Raw genomic sequence first — 24,458 nt, forward strand, 5'->3', positions numbered from 1 at the left:
TTCAACTAATTCTTCCCTTCTTTTCTTGTCTTTTTTTCAACTTGTGCAATGATTTGTATTCTTTATTTGCACTTCTTTGCATGCTAGAATCTGCTGCAGTTGAAATATTGCCACTTAGAAAGAAGCTTGGAGTCTCATTTGATACCATCACAGTCAGGACTTTTCATCTTATGCTCTCTAAATACACAATGCCACATGTTTCCTGATTTGTAAAGACACAACACTCTTTTAGAACCAGATTCAACCTGAAATTTAGAAAAGAAAAATCATATTTAATGTCCTTCCAACACTAATGTTACTTCTTTGATTAAAAACAATTTAGAGTTATCTCCTCCTTAATTTCAAAGATTTTTTTTAAATTGGGCATCTATGTGTATTGTGCTGAAATGTAGTTAATTTTCGCATACTTTATAACTTAAATAAAGGTTAAATAACAAATAAAGTGCAAACATTTCTGTTCTTGGAAATAACTTCGCAAATTTTAAGGAAAAATACCCCCATATAAAGTGAAAATTGTACATATATGGCATACATTCTTTCATTTATTTTGATATCTACATTAATAAACTGTTTAAATTTTAGTTAATTATGTTATGTTTTATAACATAACCTATCTTTTGTCTTTTTTAGCTCAATTCGTGGATTTCCTAGCAGCAGTAACATTTTTATGGCTGCACGACTGGACCGCTCTGCCTTCTCATCAGGATCAGTTTATGATCATTACTAAAACCATGATTTTCCCATATAAATCTAGAGTATTCAGGTGTTTCTAAGCCACTTTTCACCGACGAAAATTTATCCTTGCCTTGTTGTGAGGTAAATTCCCAGATTTAAATGTATATTTATTTACTTTTTTGATTCCTGACATTTTGTTAGTTTGAAATGTTGACTCTGATAATTTAACTTTGAAAAGTGTTGGTGTGCTCTGTTGCAAGTTTATTTTATACCCTTGCCTTACAGGATATGGTGATCCGAAAAGTTGACAGGACAAACAACAGGTGCCCCTCTCCAAAACATAAAATTCTTCAAAGATGCTGTTTGATAATCCTTTGGCTCTTCTATAGCTATCATGATGACAAGCAAAATTAGTTGAAGTCATTCTGATATCTCTTATTACAAGCATTAAAAATTTTCCATGTCCAGTCTTTGTCCATGGATTACGTTCTTTTAATTTCCGCTATAATCTTGGTTCCCTTAATTACTCAATCATTTCACTTAATTAAGAATGTTTTAAGGAAAATTACCTCATTTTTGTCATTTTTATGTAATTTTACTATGAAATGGGTAGATTCTACCCTAAATAAATTTATTATCCAACTTTTACATGCACAAAGAGAGTATTGCTTAAAGTGTTGGAAAACATAATTCATAATCATTTCAAAGATATTTCAATACGATACATTATATTTTCCATTTTTAATTTTTAATTTCTGTTGAAAATTTACAGCACTGGCCGCAAACTCTGACTCCAACCTGAATATCTCGACTAAACTTTAATGGATTTTTTCAAAAGGGAATTGTCTTTCTTTTCCCTTTTAGTAATTGTTAACAATAGACGACATAAAACTGTAATTAAATGAAGTTTTGTCTCTCTTGATATGATTTCGTTTGCAGGCTGGAGATGAGATGCATTATTTTTTTTTAATCTAAGGAGTTATTTGGTCTAAAGACCAGCTAGAAAGGAACTATATTTGTTTCGTACCACTGAAAAATACAGTTAAACCCGACGATATAGATTGGTCTTTAGACCAATAATACCTATATGTCTGGATAACGTTTCTTCACAATAATATAAATGAAAATAATTTCTCGTCTTTAGACACGAAATTCGACAGATTCTTGGTTTGTATTTAAAAATACACAGTTATCGGTCTTAAGACCAGAAATGTAAATATAAATGTTATAAAAAAAGTTTTGTTTACATGAAGGTTTTGGTCTAAGGACCAAAATTTTTATCATAGTGATATTCAATAATATAAATTTCACCAATTTTGTACTAAACTTGTACTAACCAAACCCCTGTCGTACAGATTGAGAATTGAAATAAAATACAAAAAAAAAAAAACAAAACAAAACAAAACAAAAACAAAACAAAACAAACAAAAAAAAAAAACACACACTCAGAATCACGTTGAACAAAAAGGTTGTTATTAATGTTCATTTTATTTAGTTTTAAACTTGAATTTTCTAAAATATCAAAATCATCAATTTTAACAACAGCATGTGTATACAATTCAAACTGAATTATAAATCAGATATCAGTGTTAGGGAAATCGAACAAGATTATTTAATGTTTTAATTTATGTAAAAGAAAGGCATTACTGTGCAAGTCCAAAACTACTCCAGGCAATTAACTGGCTCGAGGATTATGCAACATACTATGCAGACAGAATGTCAGACTGCTCATCCCTTTTGCTGCCATACCGGAAGAAACAATGTACAATATACATGAGGTACAAAGAGGATGTGAATCAGCGATCAGAACTGTTTTTTATGCCATCAGTATTTTATTCTATGTGGAAAAAGCACTTTCCAAATCTAAAAGTCAAACAGGTAAGTATTTTATAACGCAGAAGTCCGGCATTTTTGCACAAATAAAAATTGGCACTTGAAACCACGGAAGAAAAATATTTAAACAGAAACTACAATATCTATATGTTTAAAAGAATACCCAACGACATTTGAATATGCATGCGTGATCTAATATTCCATAAACATATGGAACATAGAGTATTACAATGATACTTTTGCTGGTAGTACTAAATAGTCATAAGTTATCATCTTCTACAAGTACATGTATGTCGACTTAAACATTTCTATAAATGTAGTGCATATTGAACTCCCACCTCTCTGTTTTCAGACTAATTCTTTCTCAAAGTGTACAACTTGTTCGAGTTTGGAGAGGCAAAATAAATTGAAACAGCCCATGATACTGTATTAAGAGAAAAGTTTCGACATGATAGGAGTGAACATAATAAGAAGCAAATCATCGCCAAATGTACGTTTTACTTAAAACGTTAATCTATAACAGTCATATTTGATAATATATATGATAATACATACATTTTGTATCTGGTTCTTGTCAAGTCAATGTAAATAAATGGGATTAAGTCGTAGAATTATATATCTTCAAAGCACTGCCGCAGAACTCTTTTGTAAATGTAATACAAGTACATGTACTCTTCTTTGCTGTTTATCTGATTGATAAAAATATACTAATTGTATTTCGAATTTCAAGTTTTAAGACTATTTTTTTCCCAATCAATAGATTAGAACGAAAGTACTATTATACCAAAAAGAATGCTGCCAAAACCTCACCTTCTCAATATATGAGCTTGATAATTGATGGGATGGAACAGCGAGTCTTTTCTACAGATGGTTTACTGCACTGTGCATATATTAGTTATAAGAGATCGTATGCCTATTTTCTTGAGATTTTCAAATAATGCTTCCAAAAACCTTTTAAAGCAGGGCTAATTTCTTATCTCATCCTAAATTGATTTCTTAGTTTTATTACTCGACGTATGTAATTTCATGTAATAGACAGTTCATATCTATCTTAAATACAAGAGAAAAAAACTTTCTCGATTACCGAGGGTGCCACCGTCGCCTGCAATGTACAACTGCATCTACTTTTCTTCGTTTTAGCTTCGCGCACGCTGATTGACATCATAACATTTTTGTAATGGATATTTTTTATTTAAGAAAAAATTCTGTTTTTAATTTTAATTTTGTTTATCCCTTGTCTCTTGAGTGGTCTTATTTTTTAATTACTATATTAAACTGTTTTTTTTTTAATTTTATTTTAGCTAAACCTAACATTCCTCATTTTGCTGGACGAATGGCAAAGGTAATTGCAATTTATTTTAGGCAGATATATGTAAAGAACTAAATATGCACTTTTAAAACACGAGGTATTCTAGATCTTACGGGATTGTGAATAAGCATATTAATTTTAAAATCTAGTAGGGTGCATGTTAAAGCCTCAACATCAAGTAGTGTAGGAGAACTAATTTCAAGAGATTCGATTCATATCCTGACCCGAAATATAGGTAACAATAGAATAATTTCGTGCAGTATTTCTATTTGAAATTGTAAAAAAAAAGAACTCATAGGTTCTGTTTTCGTTTACTCTCTCAACGTTAACCTTAACTTTTCTTTCCGAAATTTGACAGTAATAATTAAATGTGTTAGGGACCAAGCATACCTGTAGAGTTCATAGACTTCAAGTACATACCATTTTTCTATTTAAGGCTGTCAGTGCTGTGGATCTACTTGCAAAACATGTTACAGGAGTTTTGGCTCACGAGCAGAACAGATTTTTCACCTTCTTAGACTGGAATCAATATGCCCACGATTCCAATCTTACAATGCATCTGCTTCTTATGACACTCAAATGACACTAGAATCTATTGGTTGTTCAATGTTGATTATCTCCTAAGAGCAGGCAGATTTGAATGAATAATTACACATTTCATAATATAGACCCATAAAACAACTTAATTACAAAAATAAAAATATGTAGCCATTTTTTAAGTGTATCACATATTTCAAATTTTGCATGATTCTTACAAAGACCGTTACATAAAATGTTTTCAAAGACAAAAAGAAACAACTAATACTTTTTTGTTGAATTGCTATTAAATTAAAGCTTGCATGTGGAAAACTTTTCACGAGAACTTGTCAAAATTAATTTGCTAAGTTGTATTTTTAAACATTAAGTAACAGTGAGGATATTTTTCATTTAAGTTTCTTTCCTGTAGTTTTCATGCTCAACATGGATGGTTTGTAACATTGCTTGAATTCCTTAACAAAATTGACAAAATAAAGAGCAACCCTTTATACAGAAAGACATAAGTTACTTCAAAAGCAAAGTGGGTGTTGCCACTGTTACCAAAGCAGTCATTGACTTGCCATAGTAACAACTCCGACCAAGATATCCCTCCGGAGATAAGACAATTGTTGGAACATGAGAGAGAAGATTATGTTGTTCAGGTACATGTAGATGTAATTAGCCATAATGGATTTTAGTATATCATGTATGTTTGTTAAACCTTTTATATTCCATGTAGGTCTCCTTAGTAACATCTAAGTAGGGTGTTCTGTTAGTAGTTGTACTAGCTCGCATATTTTTTGGAGTGATGGTAAAACTAGAAGTACATACAAAATGTCGATTTTAATTGATTTACAGTTGAATCAATAGTTTAATAGTGCTTGTTGGTTCCCAAAAGGGGTGCACTCCAACCTGCCCCTGTGCACGGACCCACTGTATATCTTCATACCAAGTAAGTGATATTATTACTTTTTAAAGTTTTTTTTTAATCTTCCTGTTTATTTCAGATTCAAGTTAGACAGAAAACTGTAACGGAAAGGGGCAAACAAAAACGAAAATCCAACTTGTTGAAAGGTATATACCATTAACATGTAACATGGGTGATATAAAACTATTCGCATCAATGTTCTATTTTTGTATAGTTTAGATACAGGTTACAGACCACCAATTCAACCAATGAGCATTTGGAACGTACACGCAAAAATAGTCCTACGCAGAAATTACCCCCTGTTCCTCATAGCGCTGTGAAACAAGTTCTCATTTTATTTTAAAAATTCAAAGTTTCTGAAAAGGAAATACATTTCTGTATATTGTATAGGTGCATTTTTCTTCTTGTTATATGAAGCCTAATCTCCATAAAAATTTCTAAATATACCCCTATCTCGTGGAGACACTGGAATTTCCCATGTTATTTATAGATCCTTCACTTCCGGTGACCAGTACTGCACTGCAAGTCTGCTAACCCCACATGCCATTCTGAGGATTGTGAGCTGACATATGTAGAATCATGCTGATATATAGTCCTCTGCAGGTTAAAGTTGAGGTAAACTTCAGAGAAGCCATTGAATATTGTGAAATTAGCGTAGAAGCCTGAGGGAAGTGGAATTAGTGGTTTCTAGCCTACAGCTGTATACAGCTTAATGTCATTTAAATAAAGTAGAAAATTTCAAAAAAAATTGATTTAACTAATTTTCATTGTCGACTTAATGTTAAGGTAAAAAGTTTTCTAATATTGGATTATATATCTTTTAAAAGTTTTCCCAATGTTTGCTGGATGCATGATGCTACCGAGGCCTGTATTATTAGATTTCTGGTCTATAGACCAAACTCATTAGCAACATACACAGTGTATGACATGTTTGTATCAATTTGCCAATAATACATGTATGAAAATTCTGGTCTTAAGACCAAATTATAGAAATAATAGTATTCATTGTACACAGGTATTTTGGTCTTTAGACCAATTCAATAATTTAGGTTCTTTTACCTACATTAAAACTTAAGTGTCTCGCTTAATTATGATTGCTTGTACAGCTTCATAAAGTATCTGGTCTTAAGACCAACAGTTGTATCACAGAAATACACACATCAACAGTGTGAGTACTTCATTTCTGGTCTAAAGACCAATTTATATCATTCGATTTTATTGTAATCATATTTTTATCCATATGTACATTTAACAGTAAAAATACAATAAAAATGATACATAATGTTAATACTTTACTTGGTCTTTAGACCAAATCAGTCATATGATTGATAAATAGACTAGATCACGTCGCTAATCTGTTACCGAAATCACATAATATGAGACAAAAACATTGTTAAACTGTATTTTTATGCAGTTATATGTGGTTCGCTGATAACAATTAGTAAAAGGGAAAAGAAAAAAATATTTCTTTTTGAAAATGGAATCATTTACATCTATATCTCTATATTTCTATCTCTATCTTTCTTTATCTCTATCTCTATCTCTATATCTCTATCTCTATCTCTATTTATATCTCTCTATATCTATCTATCTATCTATCTATCTATATATATATATATATATATATATATATAGAGAGAGAGAGAGAGAGAGAGAGAGAGAGAGAGAGAGAGAGAGAGAGAGTTGAGACTTGATTATATATATGTTTGCATCCTTGTATCAACATTCTATGTTGATCCTCGCCGTGCATGCTATGTATCTACATAGTAAAGTACTAGCAAGTAAGATGGTAGAGTACAGATCCACCATTGTCTTACTCGTTACCATCAGCGGTTGTCTTATACAGTTACATCATGTGCTAATGTTCGCGCTCTAGATTTACTCACGAGGACATATCACTCGGTTAACGAATGGTATATATTTTACATATAAGTTGGCCAAGTGATCTAGAGCATTGATCTTAGTGCAGGCGGTGTTGCCATAGATGTCAGAGAAGAGAAGGGGCTCGAATCCCGCTGAGGGAGCGACCAAATTTGCATCGCAAATTTGAAACCTCGCATTGATTGTAGAGTTGAGGTGAAGTTTAGACTTGATTATATATATATATATATATATATATATAAATATATATATATATATATATATATGTGTGTGTGTGTGTGAAATTTGTGTGATTCTCTTAAATTTTTTTTATTATGTGTTTAAAATTATTTTTAAAATTATTGCGCTCTTCTATCTATTAAATTAAAAAATAACACACAATGAAATACAATGTCATTTGTTAAGACATTAACTAGGATAGGACGGACAAGCAAATAGTTAAAATTCTACATGTATTAAATTTCACAAGAGCTTATCAAGCTTTCATTTGAAGCAGAATGAAATCAGTCCAAGTTACTTTGATGCTTAGATGAGATTGATGTAATATGCTTAATACAAACGGTCCAATGATTTGAAAGGGTTGTGTCCCTTACCCTACAGTAGCGATCATTTCTAACCTCTCTTAAATTCTGTCAGAATCTGACAGGAATTCTGTTCTACAACAACAGATATAACAGAAATCCTGACAGATCCTGACAGAGATTGTCCTTGGTCAGGATACATTTTTCCCTATTCCTTGACAGATCCTGACAGAAACTGTCCTGACAAAAGGGTCGCGACAAAGAATATACGAAACGCTGTTTTAAACTGTCATACCCCTGGACAGTTCTTGATACTAAATCTTCCTATTCTGTGACGTAATTTAGAGCAGGAAGTCCGCGATTAATAAACGAAACTGTGTGATTAATGTAAATTAGCAAATCCGATCAGGATAAAAATCTTGATTTCAAAATTTTCCTTGAATTTCTAATTATATATAGAAAGCTCGTTGTGATCATCCTCCCACAAACACTCGATCGTTGTTCATGTTCCAATTTTTGTCGATCACAGTCCAATCACTCAATAATACAACTGTGATATCAATTGAATCAAATTATTTAATTATGAAATTAAAGGTCTATGTTTCTGTTCGTAGAGTAGAAGTGGTAACCGATAACTTTCAGATGTTTTGTAATTCTCACGAAGTTCAAGATTGACTAAGTACTTTTTTTGAGTAACATCTACTTTCAATGACATAAGGGTCACAAATCATTCCAACAAATGTTAAAACTGAAAATTTCAGCCTTACATGGTCTTATATGTAGAAAATGTAGAAATTAAAGATGTTAGTTTCATATTAGTGACCGTGACACATGTATTCAAGTAAATATTCCAATAATTCTGCAAAATGTATGAATGCGAGCAGTTTTATATTTCATAATGTCTAAAACTTTTGACTAAAATACTTTGTTTTAATATAACTATCATGTGGGTGACTGTGACACATATATTACTGTCAAAATTCTTCAAAAATGTCAGATTCCAGAATATGTACGAGTGCCCACACTTTTAATTTCTATGAAGGTCTAACATTAATGACTAAAATGGTCAACATAACTATCATATAGTGGCTGTGACATATTTATATGAGTCGAAATTCTTTAAAAATGTCGAGCACTTTTAATTTACATGAGGGTATAAAATTAATGACTAAAACGTTTAAATTTTCAATATAACTATCACGTGGGTGGCTGCGACACATTATTTTGAATCATAATCTCTATAAAAATGTCTTATTCTTGCAAACTGTATGAGTGCGAGTACTTTTAATTTCCATGAGGGTTTAAATTAATTACTAAAATGTTTAATTTTTCAATATAACTAGCATATTGGGGTGCGACCTAATAATTGGAGACAAAATTCTTTAAAAATATCTTGTTCTTGCAAAATGTATGAGCGCGAGCACTTTTAATTTCCATGAGAGTCTAGAATTATGGACTAAAATGCTATTTGTTGTAATATAACTACTATGTGCACAGCGGGTGACTGTGACATATATTTCAGTCCAAATTATTCAAAAACCTATATATATACATAAAGGTCTAAAATTTCCTTATAAACTTTTTAAAATTGTCAATATATATAGGTACTCTGTATCTGCAACCAAAAGAATTCGGTCCAAATTCTTTAAATTCAGGTGCGTAGCAGGTACGGCAGGCAATATTTTTTGTTGGTACTGCATGCCATACATAAATATTGGGTAAACAAATTAAAAAAAAATCGCGTTTAAATAATATAGCGAGGCTTCCTTCCGGTCGTACGAATCGGGATTCGGATGCTACGCCTTTTTTCGGAATCACGTACATGTACTGTATGTAATTCAATCAGAGAAGTATTCTCGAGCTACATTGTGTAATAACCGTCAGAATCTGCCAGGAACTCTCCTAATCCACGCATCTGTTCTACCTAAATCAGTTCCTGACAGGAGTGTGACAGGACCCATAACAGATTATGACAGAGTTTGTCCAGAGCCCTGACCGACCCTGAAAAGGTGTGTCGCTGGTCAGAACAGCGAATCCTTGCAGGATCGAAGATAGGTTAGAAGTGATCGCAACTGTACGCCTCTCTCCTTAAAGCATTGAAAAAACATATGTTAAAACTAATATGATTTGATTCATTCATTAATATTTCACCACCAATTGTTAATCATTTTATTTTGGTCTGAACTGAAGACCTCATTAAATGGGCAACTTTTGAATTTATAAATTTTCAAAACAAATGTTCAAACTAAAAGTTCATTTTTGTTTAACTGATTTTAAGGCAAGTATTTGCATAAAAGCCTTTCTTGATTGTACTAGTATCTATGTGGCACTTTCCCTTTCCTTTATATCAAAGGATAATAAATTGGCTTGTTGTTTCATAATGAAAAAAAACAACAACACAAGAATGGTGCTTTTTTTTTTTTATAACATTTTAGTTTACAGAAAAAAAAACTAAAACAAAAACAAAAACAAAAACAAAAAACAAAAACTAATCAACATTTTCTAGCTGAAGAACAAGTTCTAAATAGTCATAAATAATCACATGGTTCTATACACTTTACGGTCAGTGAAATGAATCATTTCGAATTGACAAACTTGCATGGAAATATCGTAATGCAGGAAGATGCAAAGGTAATCATGCGACGAAATACCTTCTTCAGTTCTCTTTTAAATTCTTTATCCATAACGCTATATATAATCGGGTTTGTGCAAAATGTTACTAAATATAAACGTTTAAGAACCAAACATACCCTCAGCTGAGCTTCAGGTAATAAAAACCAGAAAAGTTCTACATGGAGCTCAATGATTTCAAATATAATTCGTGGAATGTAAACGATGATCGGAAGTATCGTTATCGTGATGAACATGATATTGATGTTTCGGTACTTCCGGTACTTTGACTTGGACAGTTTCTTCGGTTTTCGGTTTTGAGGTGTATTCTCTGTTTTCATATTGCCAAGTGTGTCGGCTGAATCCGTGGTATTTTCTATGGTGTTAAGTGATGGTTGTGGTATATCCTCCAAACAGTCATCAGACGAGAGGTTTGATTTAAAGCCGTTATTTGGTTTCGATTTAACGGCTTTTTGTGCCAGCCTAAAAAGAACGATGCTTGATTTGGTGTACAGTATTGCTACGATAAATACTATTGTTAATAAAAATACGTCATCAGCGTATCGATAAACAGTATATATGTCCTTGTAATTCGCTAGCATCCGGCATTCGTGAATAGAAATATTTGGAAGCAAATGATCATGAATAATGACGTCAGAAAAGAAAATAAAAGGCACAGATTCGATACACAGAAAGGTCACAGCCGACAAAATAATTCCAAATTTACTCTTCTGGTTTAAGCCTCTTTTTAAAGGATTGCATATTTTTAGATATCGTTGAACTGCAATTGCGAATAGAAGAATCATACTAATAGACTGCACCATTGTTGCCAAGAACCAGGCGATCCTACAACCAGTAACATTGGTAAACGTATACCAGTGAAAGTTTTCATAAACAGTTATTGTCGAGCACACTATTGATGCGATTAAGTCAGAGAGAGCCAGGTATGGTATAAATTTTCGGAAATTCTGTGATGATTTCAGTTTTACCCAATGTATGAACATTACCACTGTGTTTCCAGTGGTTGAAAATACAAGTCCTATTATAATAGCAATCGAATTATAAAGCAAAAAACGTGCAGTTGTTTGGTTCAAAAGATTAATGTCTGAATCCGCATACCTATTTTCCATTTTGAATTGATCCTTTCTGATGAAGCACTGCTTAATTACTAATCTGAAGTACGGAATATGACATATTTATGACGAATGCTTTGACTTTCGAATTCAAGTGTTATTCAAGTAGAACAACTTCCTTATATCAATTCCCGGTGGAAGGAAACTTCATATTAGCTGGAATATGTCAATGAGGACGTGAGATTATCATACTAATCTATTTTGGTCTAATAATAATAAATAAATTGAATATCTTTGAACTGCAATTGCGAATAGAAAAATGCAAAATTCGCTTGCACTGATGTGACTAAGAACCAGGCGATCCTACAACCAGTAACATTGGTGAACGTGTACCAGTTAAAGTTTTCATAAATCGTTATTGTCGAGCACGCTACTGATGCGATTAAGTCAGAGAGAGCCAAGTATGGTATAAACTTCCGGTAGAGTAATCAAGGGAACCAAGGTTATAGCGGTAATCAAAAGAATGTAATCCAGGGACAAAGACCAGACATGGAAAACAATATAACCCTGTTCCAAAAGACTATTTGCTAGAGTTCTAGCGCGATACAAAAAGTCTGCGTAGTTTCGGCAAGTTCTGGCACAACTTATGAGTTGTGATTTGAACACTCCATACGCAGGTGCTGAAGGGATGATGCCACAGATGAAAGGAAAGTTGACAATTCTGAATGAAAAGTCATCACATTTGTCGTAAAGTTTGGTCAATAGGTTTCTTTTACCGTCGATTTCTAAGTGTAGGTCAAGATATGAGGCCGACTTCATAGTGTCTGTAGTATCCATTATCTCAAGTTCTTTGGGGTAGATGCCATGTATTAAATCCCCGAAATTAGGATTGTTTAAAGATAATACTTCATCTATTAGCGGAAACTGAGATTAAAGGATCTAGCCAAACTATATTCTTTCTTTTGAATCAGATCAGCTATAAAGTCAGCCTCATAAGAGTGAAGGAATAGGTCAGCAAGTAAAGGAGCACAATTTTCTCCCATTGGAATACCGACAGATGTTGACGATTAAAAATTCCAGCATTTTGTAAACATTTCCCTGTGTATAAAAGTTCTTCAGTTTTTGTTTTAACTCTTATATGTCTGATCCTGTATAATTGTAATCCATTTCAAGATATATCTTTCTGATGAAGCAATGCCCAAATATACACCAGATGTGTTAAAAATGACATAATTATGACGATTGATTTGAATTTTGAATCCAATGGTTATCCATGTAGCCGTCTTCCTTATATCAATTTCCTGACAGGATATATTTCATCAATTGAATGATGAGTAAGTTGGAACGTAAGTTTATGATTCTGATCTTTTTTTTGGCTTCAAAATAGTGATAAAGTAAAGTGTTCTTTTAGAATATGTTTCGGAGAATAAAAACATTAAACTAGTGATTCCGAGAGGTCTTGATTCTATAAAGCAACAATACAACAATAGCATCTATCAGTCATGAAATAAACGACACATTTTAGAAATCATATGATAATTGAATATTGTAAACGTGTTAATCATGGTGGTTTCTAATTTTCGTGGATCTTGTCAAATGAACAGGATCGTGCTCATCGATTTTTGCGGTATAAAAAAGGTGATATAAAGTATTAACAAATCCATTTCGTGGTTTTCTGTCCATCTGTTTTGTAGATAAGTTTTATTTGACATTCAAGGACAAGCCTTGCAGGTTGTTTCAAGTCGATATCGTATTTAATATCAGTCAAGGAGGTACAAGAAAAGTTTAGCGTGCAAGGCAAACGATACAAATATATAACTAGTTGTAGGAGATAATGTTAGATTGACCTACTTCAAATGTTTTGCAAGGGTTACCGAAAGTTTCAATTCAGATATGACAACCACAGAGGCATATTGTAACCTAACGTTTATGAATAGCTTCAGTGCCGTCGGTTAGTTTTAGGGGATCGTAACGAATATCTCGTGACTTCTCTTCAAAAGCAACGATGCCGTGTCATGCACAATGCATGAAAACAACGGAATTGGCAGTTTCTCATGGCAGAATTCATGAAGACATTCCACTTCGTACAAGAACTGTATAAATACCGCTGCGAGGAGACCCGAAACAGTAATTGAGAACGAGACAGAAATAACTCTAATACTTTCACTTTAATTGTAGCCACTCAACATGCCTAAAACTGACTTACATATATCTGTTGCCATCAAAGGAGTGAAGAGGATCTCTTCTAGCCTTGATCACCAATCCAGGATGTTTGTACGTCCACTGCAAATTGTAGTTTACACAAATTTAAAGCCTGTCGTCTTTTTTTACCATTTGGTCATTGTGAATTGGATTATCGAATCAAATCCACGAAGACCAAAGCTTCTGTAAGCTAATTCTTACTGCTTCAATAAAAGGTAATGGAATTGTGCCATGTTGTTGCATAAAAAAATTCTTTTCATTTAAGTGTTTCCTTGAGAATGTATGACCGATGTTATTGTCGCCTGTAGAAAGATGTCTTCTGGTATTTTTAATCCTCAGGTGGGTAATAAAAATAAAAATAAATCACGAATGCCCATTTTCCAAAAAGAATTAACCGTGGTCATACATGTAAAGAATAATTGAAACATGTCCTGACCAAAGCCGTTTTCGAATTAAGTATAGATAAATTAGTCTGAATTCAGAGTTCGAATTATCAATTCAATATACATTAAGAATTTAAAAAAGTGATTTGTTTGGACAAGTGTTTTGTTTATTCAGAATTCGGTCTGACATGTTTCATTGTATATGTTTTTGTGGACATATAATTTGTTTTCATGTCTTAATTATGGACGTGTTTGCCAACAACTGAAGATGTTTTACAATAGTTTGAAGATTTTGTGATAACTTTAAATTCTGTAATAACGTCCTTTTGTCGTGTAAACAATTGTTTTCCTTGTCCGTACATGTCCCAGTCTTTATATTCTGTTGAAAGTATACGAATTGGAAATTGAAATTTCATTGTTAAAAACGAGGCAGAATGTTGAGAATATATAATGCTAATTCCATGGGACTGATTTCTGTTTTCCGTTTCACATTGAGAGATAACTCTTTAGCTTTAAAACATAATCATATATAATTAAATAATTCATTATACTTCTTCATGATATCGTGAAAAGTTTATTACAATTAATAATTACAGCTGTTTTATTGTTTTCTAATGTTGCTCTTTAATCCATTGTATCTAAAATGGCTTTGAACCCTGCCTTTTATTCAGATAAACTTTAGAATAAACAAGGATTATTGTATGAACAGCTGTTATTCAAGATTATAGATATATAAAGTGCTAACATTAGGGAGAAATCATTCAATTCTAACCAAATATCATACTGCAGGCACAGCAGACAACTTGGAAATAGTTGACAAATGCAACTTCTAAGGCCTATCATATTTATAGCTGTGATCCAAGTTTTTATGGAATTGTTTTTAACTGTACCTTGACTGTATATCATACAATAGAACACTATAAAACATAACGCCCCGGCCCCATACTTGATTTTTTCAGAGCAGCTCGGCTTGTTTTTTTTATCAAAAACCAGAGGACGCCTACTATACAGATGCACCTAGTCCATACTGCCAATTTTAAGTGGAGTCTGCTTTACTCATATACTTCTTTTGATTTGTACGTATTAGTTTGATTAGTTTATGTTCGCTGTTGTGTTAGTCTGTTTTTAATACCCGGTCTTTGTTCCTGGATTACATTCTTTTGATTTCTGCTAGATCTTGGTTCCCTTGATTCAAACGATTTTCTCGAGATTTCATATGCATTTTAAAAATATCCGTTCTTAAGAGGAGACTTTGGTATTGTTAAGACATAATGCAGACTATTGTATATACTAGTGTTATCCTTCAAAAACCAAAAACACTGTTATGGTCAAATCTAATCATATGGAAAAAATAAACTGCAATATTCACCGTAAAATCTTACGACTTAAAACTTTAAAAAAGTCTTTCCATCGGTGAATTGTCTCAAGCGGTTATGGATTTCATGAAACGGGTAAAAAAAATTTTCAAATCGGCAATAATACCCGAGGCGGAGTTACACACTTTTTTGGCAACTTGCTACGTCATGATTATTTTGTGAATATATTTGAGCTGAAAATTAAGGTTTCATTTCTTTAAGTCTCTCATATAGGTTTAGTGACATGTATTGAAATCGGTAATTATATCCTCAACGAAATAGCAAATCTTGTCGTTGTTTAACTAGACAAGCCAAATTGACACATTTGTAAATTTCCAAAGAATACTTGGGATAAATTTGGTTTTCAAACTCACTAATTTCAGAGAAGATTTGAAAAAAAAAGCCAACGACGACAGACGAAACGTGATTACAACATGACTACTATACCTTCAATGGCAGGAATTAACACCGATTCCAATAGATCGTTTAGCGGTATAACATGCATTCAATCGCTATATATTCAAGCAACTTATATGGAAGAAATGAGAAACTGTGTTGATAATAAAAAGCATAGTATAGTTATCAAAAAGACAAATAAATACATTGTTAAGTATTTATCGGAGCATATTGGCTGATACCATACAAAATACAGATCCTCAACACATATTCAGTGCATCTATAGCTATTCAAGTAATGCGTTCATGTATTGGCATTATAGTAATTACTTTTATTATTGAATTCTCTACGTTTACAAGGAAGTCTTGGCATCAAATGTTAACAACGCAATAACGTCACCAAATAATATAAAGTGGACACTGCTTCGACATTTGAACAACAAATGAAAATGTTTTACAATAATTAGGTCACATGTTTTTCTTGTAATCACTTTAAAACCCAAACATGTAGTACTGTTTTTCGTCTCGGAAACATTTTTTTCCTTATCCGTATATGTCCCGATCTTTATGGTCCGTTGAAGTTATTCACATCGGAATTATTGTTAAATATGAGGAAGGATGTTTAGAATATATAATGCTAATTCTAAAAATAGCGTTAATTTCCGTTTTCCGTTATATTATGAGATAGCAGTTTTTGCCTTGAAATATAATCGTTTATAAATGAATAATTCTATGACACATCAACACGATGTCGTGAAAGGTTCACTTCAATTAGTTATTACAGCAGTAAATATGTTTTTGTTCATGTTGATTCTTAATTCATTGCAAATCTAAATTTAAACTATAGATTAGAATAGTTTGGAACCCTATCCGTTATCCACATAAACTTTAGTATATACAAGGCTTATTGTATTTGTAGCTGTTATCCAAGATTACATGTCTTCTATTGTTACCTTCCTTTCATGTAAATCAAACTAATTTGAAGTAATTAAAACTCACAAAAACTAATACGCACATTTGAACACTATACCTCCCGTATTTTCAAACAATTATATTTAAAAGTCTCAGGAGTCCCATATGCATTTCATAATATCAATTCTCAACAGGCGACTTTGATGATGTTAAGTGTAGTTAAGATGATAGTGTTTACTCGTATTATCGTTTGAAAGTCCAAAAACACTGCCATGTTCAAATTTAGTCATTTAAAGAAAATATACTGCACATAGTTACAGAACGATGGTTCTTTTTATTTCGTCGATTGATTGACTCTTTCAAGCCGTTGTGGATTTCATAATACAGATAAAAACAAATCTTCAAGTTGTCAATAATCTCCTACATAAAGTTACACGCGTATGTTGCAATTTCCATCATCATGATTATTTTGTAAATACATTTGAGCTGAAAGTAAAAGTTGCAGTTCTTTAAGTATTTCTTACAGGTTAAAAGACAAACATCATCGAAATCGGTAATTACATCCTCAGATAAATAAAAAATATTGCCATGGTTTAACTTGACAGGCAAAATTGACACATTTTGTAAAGTAAATATCCAAAGAATTTTTGGGGATAAATTTGGCTTTTAAATCCACTAGAGAAGAGAGGAGAAGACATGCGAAACGTAAGTACATCATGACAACTATATCTTCAATGACAGGAGTTACATTCAATCGCTATATATTCCAGCATCTTATATTGAAGTCGTGAAAGACTGTGTTTATAAACACAGAAAGAATACTTTTCCATCAATGAGACATAGAAATTACAGTGTTGAGTATATATACCTACAGCATATTGGCTGATAGCATACAAAGTGCAGATCTTCCAGTCAAGTAATGCGTTCCTGTATTGATATTAATATTATTCATTTCATTTATACATTTATTAAAATCGACTATACCCAAGTTGTATGTACATGCAGTCAATGCATCACTCGGTTAAATAAAGCCTTAAACATCTTATCAAAAGTGTCTCCTAATGTCTGATGTATTTGATTTATTTAAAAAGACACCGATTACGTTCGTTTAAAAGTGATTCTAGGCACATTTTCTTATACATCTTTTACTTTTTCTATTTGATTTTGGATGTTTGATTGGATAAATATTCGAGTACTATTGTTTCATCTCAAACTTTTTTTTACTGAAAAGCTTTCTGTAAAGAAGTAAGTTCTTTGGATTGTCAAGTGGCCAATGTCATATAAAACAAAAAAATGTAAAACATAAATTTAATAAACAAAACAAACTAAAGTAAATTCAAGATAAATGACATCATGAAATGAATAAACATAAATGTAACTGAATATACACGCACAAGACAGAACTAAATATAATGGAATGAAATAAACACATAAACTAAATGATTCACAGTCTCAACACACCACCATTTGTTCTGCACACCTCCCGGTAAGGTCGAACGTTGCATGTACTGTAAAATTAACGAATGAAATGGTTTGTTTCCCTTGGACTTTTGTTATAATTATAACTGGACGAAATATGGACTAATTTCACACATTTTTTGTAGATTTCTATATTGACGAAGAGAACACCAGATGATATATATTTCACTATAATGCTGTATTCAGTAAGCCCTGACTGGTTAAACGAACATATCTAGCACGGACTTCTCGGTTACTTTACAAATTAATATAACGGACTTTGTGCTCCAAAAATAATAAATTCCTAGCTTTCCAATGTTTTTTTTTTTTTTTTTTTTTTTAATCACCGACATTACTTCACCGACTCTAGGCGTTATTACACCATCTCGGGAACATCAGGTTGATAACCATTTTATCACCGACAGGTCGACGCTTCTAGCTATGTGCAAGACGCACACCAAAACCGGGTCTAAAAACCCCTGTAAATAGACATTGAACCCAAACATTACTTACAACATCTATACCTTTGCATAATATGGCAATTTCTCGTACATTCTGGACCGCGAGCAAGAAATATCATCTCGACAGCAAAATAGACTATAATTTACCATATAAAATTAATTATTAACTTACCTGAGTATTGTAAACATTAGCCTAGGGATATCCATGTCCTGAATTGACAATTATAATTCCCCACTGCTACTTTACCAAACTCAATGCTTCACTCAATGACCATATGCCGACTGATATAAAACTCACCTGTTAAATTTCTATACGTGTACAATCTCGTGATTTCACAAAAGGTCTACTTGATTCGATTTACCGGTGTTAGTGGTATTTAAAGCTAGGATAGTTTAAATAGTCCTGTATGGAAAAAATGTAAACGACAATTAACTGAAGTTTGTTACAAATGTCCCTTTCCTAAAGACTAAAGAACATTTAGTCCAACCAAAACACAAACTTCAGAAAAATTCTGTAAGAAATATATATAAAATAACAATACAAAATGTACATGAATATCATAATAAAAAATTCTGTAACACTCAGGGGTTGTCTAAACGTCATCACATCTTGATAACACATCTGCAACAATATTCGTCTTGCCTGCAATGTAACAAATATTATATTTAAATTCCTGAAGTATCAAACTCCAACGTAGTAACCGTTGGTTGGTAGTTTTCATTCTCTGTAACCACTGTAAAGGAGCGTGATCTGTATTAATAGTAAACTCTTTACCCTCAAGGAAATTTCTCAATGTTTTTACCGCCCAAATGATAGCAAAGCACTCTTTCTCTACCACTGCATAGTTGCATTCAGATCCGGAAAGTTTCTTGCTGATAAACATGATTGGATGTCTCCCATCGTCAAACTCTTGTTCAAGCACAGCACCTAGACCCTTTCCTGATGCATCAGTCTGCAAAATAAACTTTTTAGAAAAATCTGGACTCCGTAATACAGAGTCACTACAAATACAATCTTTCAGTTTGTCAAAAGCTTTTTGTGTTGTGTCTGACCATTTAACTTTGTTTGGTGCGTTTTTCTTTGTGAGGCCAGTTAACGGTACAGATATGTCTGAAAACTGTGGTATGAATTTCCTGTAAAAGCCGATGAGACCGAGGAATGATCTGACCTGTTTCTTAGTTACAGGTGCCGGAAACTGCCGTATAGCGGAAACTTTGTCCTGTACAGGTTTAAGCTTACCACTTCCTGCAATGTGACCTAAAAATTCCAGCTCACCATAACCAAATAAACATTTACTTGGTTTTGCAACGAGCTTTGCCTGTCTAAGCGAATCAAATACTGCTCGTAAATGCTCAATATGATACTCCCACGTGTCGCTAAATATGCCAATATCGTCGATGAATGAATCAGCGAACTCGTCGTACCCTGCCAAAACTTTGTCCATCATACGAACAAAAGTAGCACCTGAATTCATCATTCCAAACGGAGCAACAGTAAACTGATAGTGTCCGAACGGTGTAATAAATGCGCTCTTCTGTCGACTAGCTGAATCAAACGGGACTTGCCAATAGCCCTTCGTTAAATCTAATTTACTTATGTATCGTGCTCTGCTGACTTTATTTAGTACTTCATCCATTCTAGGCATCAAAACCGGATCAAAGATTGTCTGTTTGTTTAAGTCCCGATAATCGACACAAAAACGAATTGTATTGTCTTTTTTCTTAACTAATACTATAGGAGCTGCATACGGACTATCGGAAGGCTCAACAATACCTGCAGCTAACATATCATCAATCTCTTTCTTAACTTTGTCTCTAAGTGCGTATGGTACTGGATACGGACGCTTGTATATTGGTTCATCTGTTTTTGTAATTACTTTATGTTCTATAATATTGGTTACCTTAGGTACATCACTAAAGATGTCTTCATACTCAGACAGTAGTTCTTGTAGCTGTTTGTTCTCTTCAACTGTCAGCTCTGGAGAAATGTTAACATCTTCAACACTTTCTTTTCTACGTAAGACGGGAGTAATTGCTGTATTCATCTCACTGTCATCTGTACCTTCATCTGTGTTAAGACCTGAAATTACCTTTAAGCACGCAGCAACATCTGCTGTAACAGTATTACCCTTATCATTATCTACCCTTTCATGCCATAATTTGAGCATATTAACATGAAATACTTTTTCTTTTCCTCCTCTTACTCTGATTTTATAGTCAACTGGACTAACTTTGTCAGTAACTTCAAACGGTCCTATCCAACTAGCTAATAACTTTGATGTATGTGTACGCAATAACACCAGTACTTTTTGGCCAACCTCTAACTTCCTATCTCTTGCTTTTCTATCATAGTATAGTTTTTGTCTCTGTTTTGCCTGTTTCTCGTTTCCAGTGGCATACTCAGCCATTGTTCTCATTTTTTCTCTTGTATCTAATAAATAGCTCAATAGATATGTTGACATGTACTCGGCTCTTCCCACTCCTCTTTCAGCACCGCAAGAGGACCTCTTATATGTCTGCCATATAACAGTTCAAATGGCGAAAACCCAGTGCTCTCATTTGGCACCTCTCTATATGCAAATAATAAGTAGGGGATATATTCATCCCATGTCTTTGGCTTTGCTCTTGCATATGCTTTCAACATTTTCTTTAGTACACCATTGAACTTTTCGCAAAGTCCATTACACATTGCATGATAAGGACTAGTGTGTAATTTACTTATTTGTAGTAATCTACATACCTCAAGCATCAATTCTGACATAAAGTTACTGCCTTGGTCTGTCAACAGCTCTCTAGCTATGCCAACCCTAGAAAATAGACTTATAAGAGCATTAGCAACGGTACTAGCCTCCTGATCGTTCAAAGGAATCGCTTCAGGTTATTTAGTTGCATAATCAACGCATACTAAAATGTAACGGTTTTTGCTATCAGCCATAGGCAAAGGGCCAACAAAATCAAGAGCAATTCGCTGGAATGGCTCATCAATAGGGGGTATGCTAATCAGAGGGGCTCGTGGTACTCTCCCCTTTGCTGTACCCATTTGACAATCGGGGCACGATCTACAGTATTCTGCTACTTCATTAAATATACCTGGCCAGAAGAAATGCTGCATAATTCGGTCTCTTGTCTTCTTATTCCCAAGATGTCCCGCTAACGGTATATCATGTCCTAAAGAAAGAACTGTCTCTCTCAGCTGTCGTGGTAATACAATCTGATGTATAACTTCACCACTAGGCTTCGTATACACTCTATAAAGTAAATCTGAATTGTACATGAAATACGATTGTTGATCTTGATGATCGTCACAAACATATGATCTTACCTTATCTAAAGTCTCATCACTCTTCTGTAACTTAATCAGCTGTTTCCTGTCACAAACCTTAAAATCATTAGAAATATCTGAAAATTCCATAGGTTGTGATATGGGTGTATCACCACTAAGCCTAACTGTAGTCTCACCTATATTCCTATCTTCTTCAACCTGCTTCTTTCTTTGAGACCGAGTCTCAACTGCATGACATGGAATCTTATCCTCTGAAACAAAAACATTTTCACCTCTGGTCTCTGGTACTTCTTCAATACTAAGTGGTACTGAGATATTCACCAAGTTACCAACTATCAAATCTGCGAACGGTGTATCTAAAATCAATGCTTTAACATCGCCTGAAATATAAGGGGTTGAAACGTTAATGCACACCTCTGGACACTGCTTCACTGTACCGTCTGCTAAACATATGTCTCTATTATGACCTGTATAATGATCTGAGCTAGTAAATTTACTATGAACAAATACAGTAGAACACCCAGTATCTCTTAAAACAGAGATTTTATCACTGTTAATCTTACCCTCAACTATATCGAGACCGTGTACCTGCACTTTGTCTCCATTACATGAAACACCCGGTAACTTAACGGTTATACCACTGATATAGTCATCAACTGTATGACCCTGCTGTGTTTGTATGCATAAACCAAACTTACTTTGCTTATTCGTGCTCTCTTTGGACTTGTTTGCTCTTGAAGAACAATTTGGTGCTATATGACCTACCTTCTTACAAATAAAGCAAGTTCTAGTCTCTTGTCGTCTTCCTTTCTGTTGAAAATTCTTACCTTGATGCTTTGCCTGATCTGTATTTATTCTCATATATGATTGTGGTTTAGAAATAACATGTTCGATTTTATGGGCTTGCTGAAATACCTCTGCTTTTTCTATCAACTCGTCAACAGTTTTCGGTTTCTGCTCCTTAATCCAAAGTTTGAGCTCTTGACTACAACTTACCATCAACTGTTCTCTTGTTACTAAATCAATAAATTTACTAAAGTCAGTACCTATCTCTTCGCGTTCAGCCAGTGCCTAAGAAAACCTACTAATCTGACGGCATACTCCTTGAATGATTCATCAGAAGATTGCCGGGCACTTCTGAACTTCTCCCTGTATGTCTCAGCAGTGAGCTCATATCTAGATAAAATAGCAGTCTTAATTTGACCATAATCTCTACTGTCTTCTTCTGACAATCTAGAAAACGCTTCTAAAGCTTTCCCACAAAGTAAAGGGACTAATCTAAGGGCCCATTCTGGCTTGGGTATTTTGTGTAGGGTTACTAACTTCTCAAATGACTTCAAAAATATATCTGGGTCTTGATTTTCCTGAAACTTCGGAAGTTTTGATTTCAAATGTGAACTTGTCTGAGGTTGTGCTACACCCTGAGATAATTCTTTCTCTCTAAGTTCTAGCTCTTTTAACTTTACCTCCCTCTCCATCTCAGCCCTTCTCATCTCTCTTTCGGCTGCCCTCTCCTCCCTTTCTGTCGCCTGCATGTTTCTCAACAATTCTAGGCATACCTCTACTTTTTCACCCTTCTCTAACAACTCTGTAACCCATGTTGGCAGACCACCGGTTGCCATACTATATAATACAAAATACAAAAATCAAAAATCAAATAAAAAAAAAATTCCAACAAACATAAAATAACACAAATATGTGTCAGAATAACACTCTCTGTTTATCTCTGACAGTCAATCTAATACGACAATTGACACAGTGACAATCCCACCGCTGCCACCATTGTAAAGAAGTAAGTTCTTTGGATTGTCAAGTGGCCAATGTCATATAAAACAAAAAAATGTAAAACATAAATTTAATAAACAAAACAAACTAAAGTAAATTCAAGATAAATGACATCATGAAATGAATAAACATAAATGTAACTGAATATACACGCACAAGACAGAACTAAATATAATGGAATGAAATAAACACATAAACTAAATGATTCACAGTCTCAACACACCACCATTTTTTCTGCACACCTCCCGGTAAGGTCGAACGTTGCATGTACTGTAAAATTAACGAATGAAATGGATTGTTTCCCTTGGACTTTTGTTATAATTATAACAGGACGAAATATAGACTAATTTCACACATTTTTTGTAGATTTCTATATTGACGAAGAGAACACCAGATGATATATATTTCACTATAATGCTGTATTCAGTAAGCCCTGACTGGTTAAACGAACATATCTAGCACGGACTTCTCGGTTACTTTACAAATTAATATAACGGACTTTGTGCTCCAAAAATAATAAATTCCTAGCTTTCCAACGGCTTTTTTTTTTTTTTTTTTTTTTTTTGTTTGTTTAATCACCGACATTACTTCACCGACTCTAGGCGTTATTACACCATCTCGGGAACATCAGGTTGATAACCATTTTATCACCGACAGGTCGACGCTAGCTATGTGCAAGACGCACACCAAAACCGGGTCTAAAAACCCCTGTAAATAGACATTGAACCCAAAAATTACTTACAACATCTATACCTTTGCATAATATGGCAATTTCTCGTACATTCTGGACCGCGAGCAAGAAATATCATCTCGACAGCAAAATAGACTATAATTTACAATATAAAATTAATTATTAACTTACCTGAGTATTGTAAACA

At 33.4% G+C, this 24,458-nt stretch overlaps 1 protein-coding gene and 1 pseudogene across 1 annotated transcript; one reads left to right on the forward strand and one right to left on the reverse strand.

Moving 5' to 3' along the window:
• The first annotated feature begins 2,391 nt into the window (after positions 1-2,391).
• Positions 2,392-4,400, forward strand: LOC148598502 (uncharacterized). The gene is given in 6 exon segments (XM_088562186.1): positions 2,392-2,553; positions 2,861-2,908; positions 2,911-3,002; positions 3,269-3,378; positions 3,810-3,850; positions 4,254-4,400. Coding segments are annotated over 6 exon segments (600 nt in total).
• A 16,990-nt stretch (positions 4,401-21,390) lies between these two features.
• Positions 21,391-23,881, reverse strand: LOC148598503 (uncharacterized; annotated as a pseudogene).
• Positions 23,882-24,458: the final 577 nt, after the last annotated feature.

The sequence above is a fragment of the Perna viridis genome, chromosome 14, assembly GCF_037379345.1.
Source record: "Perna viridis isolate PV_CMFRI_1.1 ecotype Kerala chromosome 14, ASM3737934v1, whole genome shotgun sequence".
Taxonomy (NCBI): domain Eukaryota; kingdom Metazoa; phylum Mollusca; class Bivalvia; order Mytilida; family Mytilidae; genus Perna; species Perna viridis.